The sequence below is a fragment of the Salvelinus alpinus genome, chromosome 29, assembly GCF_045679555.1.
Source record: "Salvelinus alpinus chromosome 29, SLU_Salpinus.1, whole genome shotgun sequence".
In the NCBI taxonomy this organism is placed as follows: domain Eukaryota; kingdom Metazoa; phylum Chordata; class Actinopteri; order Salmoniformes; family Salmonidae; genus Salvelinus; species Salvelinus alpinus.
The window spans coordinates 16932537-16945049 of NC_092114.1; the positions used below are offsets into that span (position 1 = coordinate 16932537).

Here is a 12513-nt window from a genome sequence, read left to right on the forward strand (position 1 = left end):
AATATCAAGCAAATTCACACAGCCATTGAAGAGCAGTGGGACAACATTCCACATCAGGCCACAATCAACAGCCTGATCAACTCTATGTGAAGGAGATGTGTCACGCTGCAGGAGGAAAATGGTGGTCACACTAGATACTGACTGGTGTTCTGATCCACACCCCTACCCTTTTATCCCTTTAAAAAGGTATCTGTGACCAACAGATGCACATCTGTATTCCCAGTCTTATTTTAATGATTTCAAATCAAATCAAATTTTATTAGTCACATACACATGGTTAGCAGATGTTAATGCGAGTGTAGCGAAATGCTTGTGCTTCTAGTTCCGACAATGCAGTAATAACCAACAGTAATCTAACCTAACAATTCCACACTACTACCTTACACACACACACAAGTGTAAAGGGATAAAGAATATGTACATAAAGATATATGAATGAGTGGTGGTACAGAACGGCATGGCAGATGCAGTAGATGGTATAGAGTACGGTATATACGTATGAGATGAGTACTGTAGGGTATGTAAACATAAAGTGGCATAGTTTAAAGTGGCTAGTGGTACATGTATTGCATAAAGATGGCAAGATGCAGTAGATGATATAGAGTACAGTATATATACATATGAGATGGGTAATGTAGGGTATGTAAACATTGTATTAAGTGGCATTGCTTAAAGTGGCTAGTGGTACATTTTTACATAATTTCCATCAATTCCCATTTTTAAAGTGGCTGGAGTTGAGTCAGTATGTTGGCAGCGGCCGCTAAATGTTAGTGGTGGCTGTTTAACAGTCTGATGGCCTTGAGATAGAAGCTGTTTTTCAGTCTCTCGGTCCCTGCTTTGATGCACCTGTACTGACCTCGCCTTCTGGATGATAGCGGGGTGAACAGGCAGTGGATTGGGTGGTTGTTGTCCTTGATGATCTTTATGGCCTTCCTGTGACATCGGGTGGTGTAGGTGTCCTGGAGGGCAGGTAGTTTGCCCCTGGTGATGCGTTCTGCAGACCTCACTACCCTCTGGAGAGCCTTACGGTTGTGGGCGGAGCAGTTGCCGTACCAGGCGGTGATACAGCCCGACAGGATGCTCTCGATTGTGCATCTGTAGAAGTTTGTGAGTGCTTTTGGTGACAAGCCGAATTTCTTCAGCCTCCTGAGGTTGAAGAGGCGCTGCTGCGCCTTCTTCACAACGCTGTCTGTGTGGGTGGACCAATTCAGTTTGTCTGTGATGTGTACACCGAGGAACTTAAAACTTTCCACCTTCTCCACTACTGACCCGTCGATGTGGATAGGGGGGTGCTCCCTCTGCTGTTTCCTGAAGTCCACAATCATCTCCTTTGTTTTGTTGACGTTGAGTATGAGGTTATTTTCCTGACACCACACTCCGAGGGCCCTCACCTCCTCCCTGTAGGCCGTCTCGTCGTTGTTGGTGATCAAGCCTACCACTGTAGTGTCATCCGCAAACTTGATGATTGAGTTGGAGGCGTGCATGGCCACGCAGTCGTGGGTGAACAGGGAGTACAGGAGAGGGCTCAGAACGCACCCTTGTGGGGCCCCAGTGTTGAGGATCAGCGGGGTGGAGATGTTGTTACCTACCCTCACCACCTGGGGGCGGCCCGTCAGGAAGTCCAGGACCCAGTTGCACAGGGCGGGGTCGAGACCCAGGGTCTCGAGCTTGATGACGAGTTTGGAGGGTACTATGGTGTTAAATGCTGAGCTGTAATCGATGAACAGCATTCTCACATGGGTATTCCTCTTGTCCAGATGGGTTAGGGCAGTGTGCAGTGTGGTTGCGATTGCGTCGTCTGTGGACCTATTGGGTCGGTAAGCAAATTGGAGTGGGTCTAGGGTGTCCGGTAGGGTGGAGGTGATATGGTCCTTGACTAGTCTCTCAAAGCACTTCATGATGACGGAAGTGAGTGCTACGGGGCGGTAGTCGTTTAGCTCAGTTACCTTAGCTTTCTTGGGAACAGGAACAATGGTGGCCCTCTTGAAGCATGTGGGAACAGCAGACTGGGATAAGGATTGATTGAATATGTCCGTAAACACACCAGCCAGCTGGTCTGCGCATGCTCTGAGGACGCGGCTGGGAATGCCGTCTGGGCCTGCAGCCTTGCGAGGGTTAACACGTTTAAATGTTTTACTCACCTCGGCTGCAGTGAAGGAGAGCCCGCAGGTTTTGGTAGGGGGCCGTGTCAGTGGCACTGTATTGTCCTCAAAGCGGGCAAAAAAGTTGTTTAGCCTGTCTGGGAGCAAGACATCCTGGTCCTCGACGGGGCTGGTTTTCTTTTTGTAATCCGTGATTGACTGTAGACCCTGCCACATACCTCTTGTGTCTGAGCTGTTGAATTTCGACTCGATTTTGTCTCTGTACTGAGACTTAGCCTGTTTGATTGCCTTGCGGAGAGAATAGCTACACTGTTTGTATTCGGTCATGCTTCCGGTCACCTTGCCCTGGTTAAAAGCAGTGGTTCGCGCTTTCAGTTTCACGCGAATGCTGCCGTCAATCCACGGTTTCTGGTTTGGGAATGTTTTTATCGTTGCTGTGGGTACGACATCGTCAATGCACTTCCTAATGAACTCGCTCACCGAATCAGCATATTCGTCAATATTGTTGTTGGACGCGATGCGGAACATATTCCAATCCGCGTGATCGAAGCAGTCTTGAAGCGTGGATTCAGATTGGTCGGACCAGCGTTGAACAGACCTGAGCGCGGGAGCTTGTTGTTTGAGTTTTTGTTTGTAGGCTGGAATCAACAAAATGGAGTCGTGGTCAGCTTTTCCGAAAGGGGGGCGGGGGAGGGCCTTATAAGCGTCGCGGAAATTAGTATAACAATGGTCTAGTGTTTTTCCAGCCCTGGTAGCACAATCGATATGCTGATAGAATTTAGGGAGTTTTGTTTTTAGATTAGCCTTGTTAAAATCCCCAGCTACGATGAATGCAGCCTCAGGGTGTGTGGTTTCCAGTTTACAAAGAGTCAGATAAAGTTCGTTCAGGGCCATCGATGTGTCTGCTTGGGGGGGAATGTATACGGCTGTGATTATGATTGACGAGAATTCCCTTGGTAGATAATGCGGTCGACATTTGATTGTGAGGAGTTCTAGATCAGGTGAACAGAACGACTTGAGTTCTTGTGTGTTGTTATGATGATCACACCACTTCTCGTTAATCATAAGGCATACCCCCCCGCCCCTCTTCTTACCGGAAAGATGTTTGTTTCTGTCGGCGCGATGCATGAAGAAACCAGCTGGCTGCACCGACTCCGTTAGCGTCCCTTGAGTTAGCCATGTTTCCGTGAAGCAGAGCACGTTGCAATCCCTGATGTCTCTCTGGAATGCTACCCGTGCTCGGATTTCATCAACCTTATTGTCAAGAGACTGGACATTGGCGAGTAGTATGCTAGGGAGTGGAGCGCGATGTGCCCGTCTCCGAAGCCTGACCACGAGACCGCCACGTTTTCCCCTTTTCGGCGTCGCACAGGGTCGCGGCTGGGATCAGATCCATTGTATTGTGTGGAAGGCAAAACACTGGATCCGTTTCGGGAAAGTCATATTCCTGGTAGGAACGATGATGAGTTGACGTTAATCGTATATTCAGTAGTTCCTCCCGACTGTATGTAATGAAACCTAAGATTACCCGGGGTACCGATGTAAGAAATAACACGTAAAAAAACAAAATACTGCATATTTTCCAAGGAACATGAAGCGAGGCAGCCATCTCTTTTCGGCGCCGAAACAATGTGAAATCCATAGATTAGGGCCTAATTTATTTATTTAAAATGTACCGATTTCCTTCTATGAACTGTAACTCAGTAAAATCTTTGACATTTTAGCATGTTGCGTTTATATTTTTGTTCTGTATTAGTTGTAATGGATTCACCTCCAGTGGACGTAACCAGCATCACCTTCAGCGTCTGACGCAAGGATTCATTCCATGGTGTATAGTTCAGACATAACTGTCTGGGTTTATGAGGAGATACATTTAGCAAAGAAAACAAAGGCCACATTCCATCATTTTCCACAGATATGACATTATACCACACGCCGACCCCTCCCCCATCCTCTAGGCGCTCTGACAATGGGGTCCTCCTCCAAGCACACAGTCCACTACTACCGCTAGCCGACAGGGCAAAGAAAAACATACAACTGAATGATATCTAACTCAATCCCAGTACATTCATTACACTAAGAGTCACAATATAACGTGTTACTTGTATTAAACCTTTTAATACAAGATTATTCACCGTTTTTTCCCTAGCTAACCGTCTGATCAATCGTGGCTGGACAGCAGAGCTACCTAACGTATGTTATTGTTAACCCTTTTCCATTCAAGAAAGTGTCCCACTACTCAAAGAAAACGCAACATTTTAGACACAGTTACGGGGAGATTAATGGGATATCTGTTTGAATCAGATTATCTCCGTTTTAATGAGATTACAGTTAGAAGATACAGCCCTCTGCTACAGCGAGACCGCCCAGCTTCACAAAATAACACTGTCTGTGGTGAAAGCTCGTTATTCCTCAGTAGCTTCTCCTTTCTAGTTAACTAATGTCCCCACACTGAGAATAATCATCCCTGGCTAGCAAACTAGCTACATCCTATCACAAAAACATGTATATCAAAGAACTACGTTAGACGGATAGGTCGGGGGGGGGTCATAATCAAGGGACCACAGTCTGCAGTGTACACCGCAACGTCCCCATGTGCTGCGGTCTCACCTTGTAGTTGCTGGAGTTGACCCATCCCGTCAGCTCATCTATGGTTTTATCCAGCCGGGGTTTGTCTTGTTCCACATCGGAGGACCTCTGCGGGTCGTTCAGGTAGTCTATTAAATCCTGCCCGACCTGCAGCCGGCGGGTAACGTCTTTCTGCAGGACCTGCTGATATAAATATTCCATGTTGTCCTGCTCCTCCATTGAGCAGGCAGTGTGGTCAGCTCCGGGGCCAGCCAGACTAACGTAGAGGGTACTGGCCGGTTGGTTGCAGGGTTGGATGGAGAAAAAGGTTCGCTCCGGTCAGGTCTTAATTCTGAGCCGAGGACAGTTGCCAACAAACAAAACGCCTGTCAAATTAACTTGGCAAGCGCAATCACTTTGTCTGAAGGACACACACTGCTCGACTTTGATTTCAGAGAAGGATAACAGAGAATGTTGCTCTCTGGTAGCTACTGTAACAAGCAATAACTTTCAAAAAGTTTTGAAAAATTACACAAATGTGCGGTAGAACCAACCAGGTCCCATGTATTGACCCACAACAACACAAGGAAGCTAGCTGGCTAAGCTAACGAATTTAGCGTTAGCTAGGTACACACATCATTGGGAACAACTAGCTAATAGCTAGCAAGCTGAAGGAAGCAACGTTAGCTAATTGGCCACAGGCCTGACACCTAGCTTCGTTTCGGTTTTGTATTCCATTATATGATAGTCTCTCTTGTCAAACCCTTCAAAATAAAGTTGCGCCAAAACTCTGCTTTGTCTCCCGCGGTTCCTGCTGGCTACTTTTAATCAAGGGAATAATCGCCCCTACTACAGCTGTCTAACTAAACCCTCCCCCGCTGAAAACATGCGCCAAGCCGGTGACTGCAGTTTACTAGTAGGCCTGCCGCGCAAACAAGCAGTCTGACGAAGCGGACGGGGTCCTTCGCAGGGTTGCCAGTTGTTTTGTTTAGCTATCTAGCATTAAGGAGACTACAAAACATGAGTGTTTACTTAGAATTCTTTCTAAGACACAAAATTATTTTCTAGACACAAAAAAATAACCACAACTACTGTGCATTTAAATTTGTCTACCACAGGAGGTTGGTGGCACCTTAATTGGGTAGGACGGACTCACAGTAATAGCTCAAACAGAATGATATCGAACTCAAACACATGGTTTCCATGTGTTTTATACCATTTCATCCCAGCCATTATTATGAGCTGTCCTCCCCTCAGCAGCCTCCTGTGTTAAAACCGTGTATAGTAAGTGTGTATTTACTTATTTTATTTAACCCTTATTTGACCAGGTAAGTTCACTGAGAACACATTCTATTTACAGCAATTACCTGGGGAATAGTTACAGGGGAGAAGAGGGCAGATGAATGAGCCATTTGAAATGTATTTTGCATTTGTGAAATTATTTTGATGTGATATGAAAGTAGAGGGATTTATGTTTCTAGAACCAGACTGAATTGAGAATCGATTCCCATTTAGATGGGAGTATTTGGCTGTTTTGGCTTCCAGAGCCAATTCGCCCTTTAAACAGAACATGTAAGGTCCTTGGACTAAGGAGTAGCGTTAGGATCCTTTAGTCCATTATCCGGGCTAATGCAGTAGCTACCTTACATATGTAGTATTGTGTAGTGGTCAAGGACTTAAGTAAAATTTAAATATTTGTCGTAGCCTAATGTCTATGAAAACAAAAACGTTATCAATGGAACAGTAGGTCATTGTTTTTTGATAAGTTGTAAGCTCATTAAATACTATTCTATATATTTTTCCAAAACCAAAAGGGCATATTACATTTGTTGAAATGACATTTGAACAGCAGATCAGCATTAGGTTTTATTTCCCTAGGCTTTAGCTCAGCGGGCTTGTGATGCGCAAGAGACTTGAGTTGTGTTCAAACCCAAAGTCACACATGCATGCACATACACACAGTACATCCACTGCAACTATCGTGCAGATTTGAGTTGCACCAGAGGCAATTTAAGTTAAACCGTCCAAGCCATTCTGTTTTTACCTTGTATTGAATACATCCAACCGTAAAAACATACTGAAGGTAGTTTATTTGTATCCCATGTATGGAACAATCTACAGATTTCCCTAACAACTAGATGTACCTCTCAGGCAGTTCAAATGAATAATTTGGGACCAATCTTTACTGAGGTATGTGATTGTTTCACTTGAGTGTGTTTGTAATCTTGTATGTTTGTATTATGTTTTATTTTTTGTAAAGTGTGTTAATATGCATGACTCCCTTGTAGAAGAGTCCTTGGTCTCAATGAGACTGCCTGCTAAAATAAAAGGTTAAATTATTTTATTTTTTTTAATACATCTCCTGTCCATCAAATTTACCCACATGGATAACTAGACCCCTCCAGGTTCTGCCCCATGAATCCATAAAAAGGTAATTTTCTCCAATATGGCAACCATGGTTTTTCAGGGCACTGTGCACAGCTATATAGCATATTGCCTGACGGAAAATCCCCAGTCCGTTTCTTATTCATAAGCGAGAAAACGTCACGAATGAACAGAAACATTTGGACAGAACCCCAAAATAAGAATGGCTTTATAAAAGTTTAATAGTGAATCTTATTTGAGAAGGAAAGTAGAATATTTTCCATGCCAGGCCAAGCAAAATAACAGCCCTTTTTTTATACATGAATATGGAAACTGCAGTAATATCACTGCTGCTAAGGGCTATTACCTAGAACTGATCAGATTGTGGTAGGTCTATCCCTAAAGTAATAATTATACAGTTGATCATTTTGCCGCTTGTTGGTAAAGGATATTAAACCATACCCTCATTTAAAAAGGAATCTTTTGAAGTTGGAAGTCTTACTGTAGCCTGGATGAGGATAATCATAATAGTTGTATTTCACTCTATTTTCTCAAAGTAAAAGTACCTGAACATGAAGAAGATATAAAATATTGATGATGGATCCAGATTTGGGTGTGCCTCTCAGATTTTATATGGCACTTCAGCGACATCTGCTGGTCAGGATGAAGATTACATTGCTATCACACACACCACACAGACAATGAGTATCAGAGTAAGCGCTACTCAGAACATTTATTTTTTTAATCAAATTCCACTGTAGAGCCAGTCAGAGCACGTTTACTAATCAGTTACTTTGATTTATTTATGTTATATTTATTCATTTTCAACATAAAGCTCCTGTTAGATCAGCTGTCAAAGAGAGGCGTTAGTAACACTGCCACACAGTGAGGTCAGCAGGGTTGGGGTCAATTCCATTCAAAAGACTGAATTAATAAAGAACTGACCCCAACACTAGAGGTCAGTCAGCTTATTGACCTAGAACCAGAAGCATCCGAGTCAAACACCCATACTATATACTACACGCTTATGTCTGTCTGAGACTGAACACAGACAGGCCTTGTCCCAAACCCAGGACTGGCCCCTAGCCCTGACCCCCTTCCCTTAGCCCCCGGAACATCTGAAAGCACATGGTAGGTAATCTCGGACACCCAGAATGAAAAATCCGGTCCAATTGCGTTAGATGCTTAATTAATTTCTGGGGGCAGACGTTTTAGAAAATATACAGCAGAACTAGGAGCTCCACCTCCCTCTGCAGGTTACAGGAGAGGTGTATGGGCCAAATGTTCCCTACTCTTCCGAAATACGCCTGCGTAATCGTGATTTGTCCAAATTACCAGTGATGAAAGACCTGCGCACCGGAAACAAATTTCATCGTTAGTTGGCGTAACCCACAGTCTGTTGACAGATGCTACGATACCAGTTATGTTATGCGTATCGGTCCACAAGAGATTACATGGTAGGTTACAGTAACATAGCAGTCTATATCTTGACCTCAATCTCCATCTGGTAGACTGTGTGAAGTATCTGCCATGTTGCTTGAATCCACTGCTGCAGATTTTTTTTAATTTTTTCTTTTATCTAAAGACACATGATAGTCACTTAGGCTCAAACCTCTCAATTTCATTTCATTGAGGGTGAGTCAGGAGTTGCTTAGTGGTCAAGGGGCTAGTGGTCAGTTTGGAACCAGGTCTGTGTGTTCCACAGCCACACAGGAGGCCCAGAGTACACACGTTCCAGTGATGTCATTAGATGCTATTTTCTGACAGAGACAGTCCATTTCTGTCCAACAGTAACAGGTTGTTTCATTATTTTCAAAAGGAGAGATGCACAGATCTGTTCTCCCTCTGGATAGATAAGCATGGACAATAACAATAAGCACTGAAAAAGAGGGAAAATAATCATTTGTTACTGGTCAACTCCAATCCGAGGGCGAGTTGCCATATTGTAATATATATTTTTTTTGCTCTCATTGTAAAACACTCTCTTACAAACAAAAACAGTCTCCAACAGGCAGGTTCTCAGGTGCACAACAAAAACGTCAAAATGTTCAGCTTTGTACTTTTTGTTTTCTGTTTGCCTCTGGATGGGCGGGGTTTAGTGGTGTCCCCTACATCGCCGGAAGTCAGGGCTATCCCAGCATCCTCTCTGCTCACACCCAGAATCATTACACTTCCCAGAATCCCCTTTTCACGTCCACAGAGCTGTGCGTGTCGATTGGTTGAAGCAGGTTGACTCGCAGCACGGTCACACAGAGGTGGCATGTGATTGGTTGAGATGAAGTTCCACCCAGAGTGATGCGTTGTCCAGGGGGTGTGGTTAGAAGGGCAAGACTGTGGAAACCTTGCAGATAGAAATGTAACATGGAGCTGACACGATTACCAACGCTCCTCATCACGTCTCTTCTACACAACGTACTTCTATGTGCACGTTCTGTACCGTTCCACCTTCCTGAATAACACTGTCCAACATTTTGTGGGTTTTAGTCCTCTGCCTCTTTAGGATCATCCCCCCTCATCCACTAGTCCAAGTATTGGAGAGGAGGAGTCTGGAAGGTGAGGGTCATTTTGGAGAGGAGGGGTCTGGAAGGTGAGGGTAGTTTTGGAGAGGAGGAGTCTGTAAGGTGAGGGTAGTTTTGGAGAGGAGGGGTCTGGAAGGTGAGGGTAGTTTTGGAGAGGAGGGGTCTGGAAGGTGAGGGTAGTTTTGGAGAGGAGGAGTCTGGAAGGTGAGGGTAGTTTTGGAGAGGAGGGGTCTGGAAGGTGAGGGTCGTTTTGGAGAGGAGGGGTCTGGAAGGTGAGGGTCGTTTTGGAGAGGAGGGGTCTGGAAGGTGAGGGTAGTTTTGGAGAGGAGGAGTCTGTAAGGTGAGGGTCGTTTTGGAGAGGAGGGGTCTGGAAGGTGAGGGTCGTTTTGGAGAGGGGTCTGGAAGGTGAGGGTCGTTTTGGAGAGGAGGGGTCTGGAAGGTGAGGGTCGTTTTGGAGAGGAGGAGTCTGTAAGGTGAGGGTAGTTTTGGAGAGGAGGGGTCTGGAAGGTGAGGGTCGTTTTGGAGAGGAGGGGTCTGGAAGGTGAGGGTCGTTTTGGAGAGGAGGGGTCTGGAAGGTGAGGGTCGTTTTGGAGAGGAGGGGTCTGGAAGGTGAGGGTCGTTTTGGAGAGGAGGGGTCTGGAAGGTGAGGGTCGTTTTGGAGAGGAGGGGTCTGGAAGGTGAGGGTCGTTTTGGAGAGGAGGGGTCTGGAAGGTGAGGGTCGTTTTGGAGAGGAGGAGTCTGTAAGGTGAGGGTCGTTTTGGAGAGGAGGAGTCTGTAAGGTGAGGGTAGTTTTGGAGAGGAGGGGTCTGGAAGGTGAGGGTCGTTTTGGAGAGGGGTCTGGAAGGTGAGGGTCGTTTTGGAGAGGAGGGGTCTGGAAGGTGAGGGTCGTTTTGGAGAGGAGGGGTCTGGAAGGTGAGGGTCGTTTTGGAGAGGAGGGGTCTGGAAGGTGAGGGTCGTTTTGGAGAGGAGGGGTCTGGAAGGTGAGGGTCGTTTTGGAGAGGAGGGGTCTGGAAGGTGAGGGTCGTTTTGGAGAGGAGGGGTCTGGAAGGTGAGGGTCGTTTTGGAGAGGAGGGGTCTGGAAGGTGAGGGTCGTTTTGGAGAGGAGGAGTCTGGAAGGTGAGGGTAGTTTTGGAGAGGAGGGGTCTGGAAGGTGAGGGTCGTTTTGGAGAGGAGGGGTCTGGAAGGTGAGGGTCGTTTTGGAGAGGAGGGGTCTGGAAGGTGAGGGTCGTTTTGGAGAGGAGGGGTCTGGAAGGTGAGGGTCGTTTTGGAGAGGAGGGGTCTGGGAGGTGAGGGTAGTTTTGGAGAGGAGGAGTCTGGAAGGTGAGGGTAGTTTTGGAGAGGAGGGGTCTGGAAGATGAGGGTAGTTTTGGAGAGGAGGGGTCTGGAAGGTGAGGGTAGTTTTGGAGAGGAGGGGTCTGGAAGGTGAGGGTCGTTTTGGAGAGGGGTCTGGAAGGTGAGGGTCGTTTTGGAGAGGAGGGGTCTGGAAGGTGAGGGTCGTTTTGGAGAGGAGGGGTCTGGGAGGTGAGGGTAGTTTTGGAGAGGAGGAGTCTGGAAGGTGAGGGTAGTTTTGGAGAGGAGGGGTCTGGAAGGTGAGGGTAGTTTTGGAGAGGAGGGGTCTGGAAGGTGAGGGTAGTTTTGGAGAGGAGGGGTCTGGAAGGTGAGGGTCGTTTTGGAGAGGAGGGGTCTGGAAGGTGAGGGTCGTTTTGGAGAGGAGGGGTCTGGAAGGTGAGGGTAGTTTTGGAAAGGAGGGGTCTGGGCTCTGGAAGGTGAGGGTCGTTTTGGAGAGGAGGGGTCTGGAAGGTGAGGGTAGTTTTGGAGAGGAGGGGTCTGGAAGGTGAGGGTGGTTTTGGAGAGGAGGGGTCTGGAAGGTGAGGGTGGTTTTGGAGAGGAGGGGTCTGGAAGATGAGGGTAGTTTTGGAGAGGAGGGGTCTGGAAGGTGAGGGTAGTTTTGGAGAGGAGGGGTCTGGAAGATGAGGGTAGTTTTGGAGAGGAGGGGTCTGGAAGATGAGGGTAGTTTTGGAGAGGAGGGGTCTGGAAGGTGAGGGTAGTTTTGGAGAGGAGGGGTCTGGAAGGTGAGGGTAGTTTTGGAGAGGAGGGGTCTGGAAGGTGAGGGTAGTTTTGGAGAGGAGGGGTCTGGAAGATGAGGGTAGTTTTGGAGAGGAGGGGTCTGGAAGATGAGGGTAGTTTTGGAGAGGAGGGGTCTGGAAGGTGAGGGTAGTTTTGGAGAGGAGGGGTCTGGGCTCTGGAAGGTGAGTGATGGTCGACTCAGAGTTCTGTGAGAGAGAGAAGACCTCTCCCGAGTAGGAACCTCAGAAAGAGTCCAATTGATAATTTATCAGTAGTGATCAATCAGTCTGTATGGATCAGAGACCAGTAGTGATCAATCAGTCTGTATGGATCAGAGACCAGTAGTGATCAATCAGTCTGTATGGATCAGAGACCAGTAGTGATCAATCAGTCTGTATGGATCAGAGACCAGTAGTGATCAATCAGTCTGTATGGATCAGAGACCAGTAGTGATCAATCCGTCTGTATGGATCAGAGACCATAGTGATGGGGGGGTCAATGTCCAGGGTATTGATCAGAGATCAGTAGTGATGGGGGGGGGGGGGGGTCAGACCGTAGAAAAACATTTAACATAAAATGTAACAATTTCGTTTAATCACTGGAATAAGTTTGGGAAGAACCATTTTCAAAAATCTTCCTTTTAGTGCCTAGTGAATACGACCCTGCGGTTATAGGTTCAGGGCGGTGTGTAGTCGTGGTGGGGTTCAGGGCGGTGTGTAGTCGTGGTGGGGTTCAGGGCGGTGTGTAGTCGTGGTGGGGTTCAGGGCGGTGTGTAGTCGTGGTGGGGTTCAGGGCGGTGTGTAGTCGTGGTGGGGTTCAGGGCGGTGTGTAGTCGTGGTGGGGTTCAGGGCGGTGTGTAGTCGTGGTGGGGTTCAGGGCGGTGTGTAGTCGTG

General features: G+C 46.8%; 2 protein-coding genes across 21 annotated transcripts in view; both read right to left on the minus strand.

Moving 5' to 3' along the window:
* Window positions 1-5592, minus strand: part of LOC139559151 (CLIP-associating protein 2-like) — a 136647-nt gene extending 131055 nt beyond the window's left edge. For 11 of the 20 annotated variants that reach the window (XM_071374911.1, XM_071374910.1, XM_071374900.1 and 8 more), the window contains exon 1: window positions 4713-5592. In XM_071374911.1, coding sequence (XP_071231012.1) covers window positions 4713-4910 — 198 coding nt within the window. In that variant the 5' untranslated portion in view covers window positions 4911-5592. The remainder of the gene's footprint in view (window positions 1-4712) is intronic. The other 9 variants (XM_071374917.1, XM_071374905.1, XM_071374908.1 and 6 more) reach the window with 1 other exon arrangement.
* Window positions 5593-9536: 3944 nt separating this feature from the next.
* On the minus strand, window positions 9537-12243 carry LOC139558521 (mucin-2-like). Its single transcript, XM_071373685.1, has 2 exons — window positions 12220-12243; window positions 9537-11795 (listed from the first exon to the last, which is right to left on the minus strand). Exons 1-2 carry the CDS (start codon window positions 12241-12243, stop codon window positions 9537-9539), a joined length of 2283 nt encoding a protein of 760 aa, XP_071229786.1.
* Between the last annotated feature and the right edge of the window lie 270 nt (window positions 12244-12513).

Coding starts and splice junctions, on each gene's coding strand:
- LOC139558521 (XM_071373685.1), bottom strand. CDS start 12,243: ATGGTTCTTCCCAAACTTATTCCA. Junction 11,796..12,219: donor TTCTTCCCAAACTTATTCCA/GTGATTAAACGA, acceptor CTCACCTTCCAG/AGCCCAGACCCCTCCTCTCC.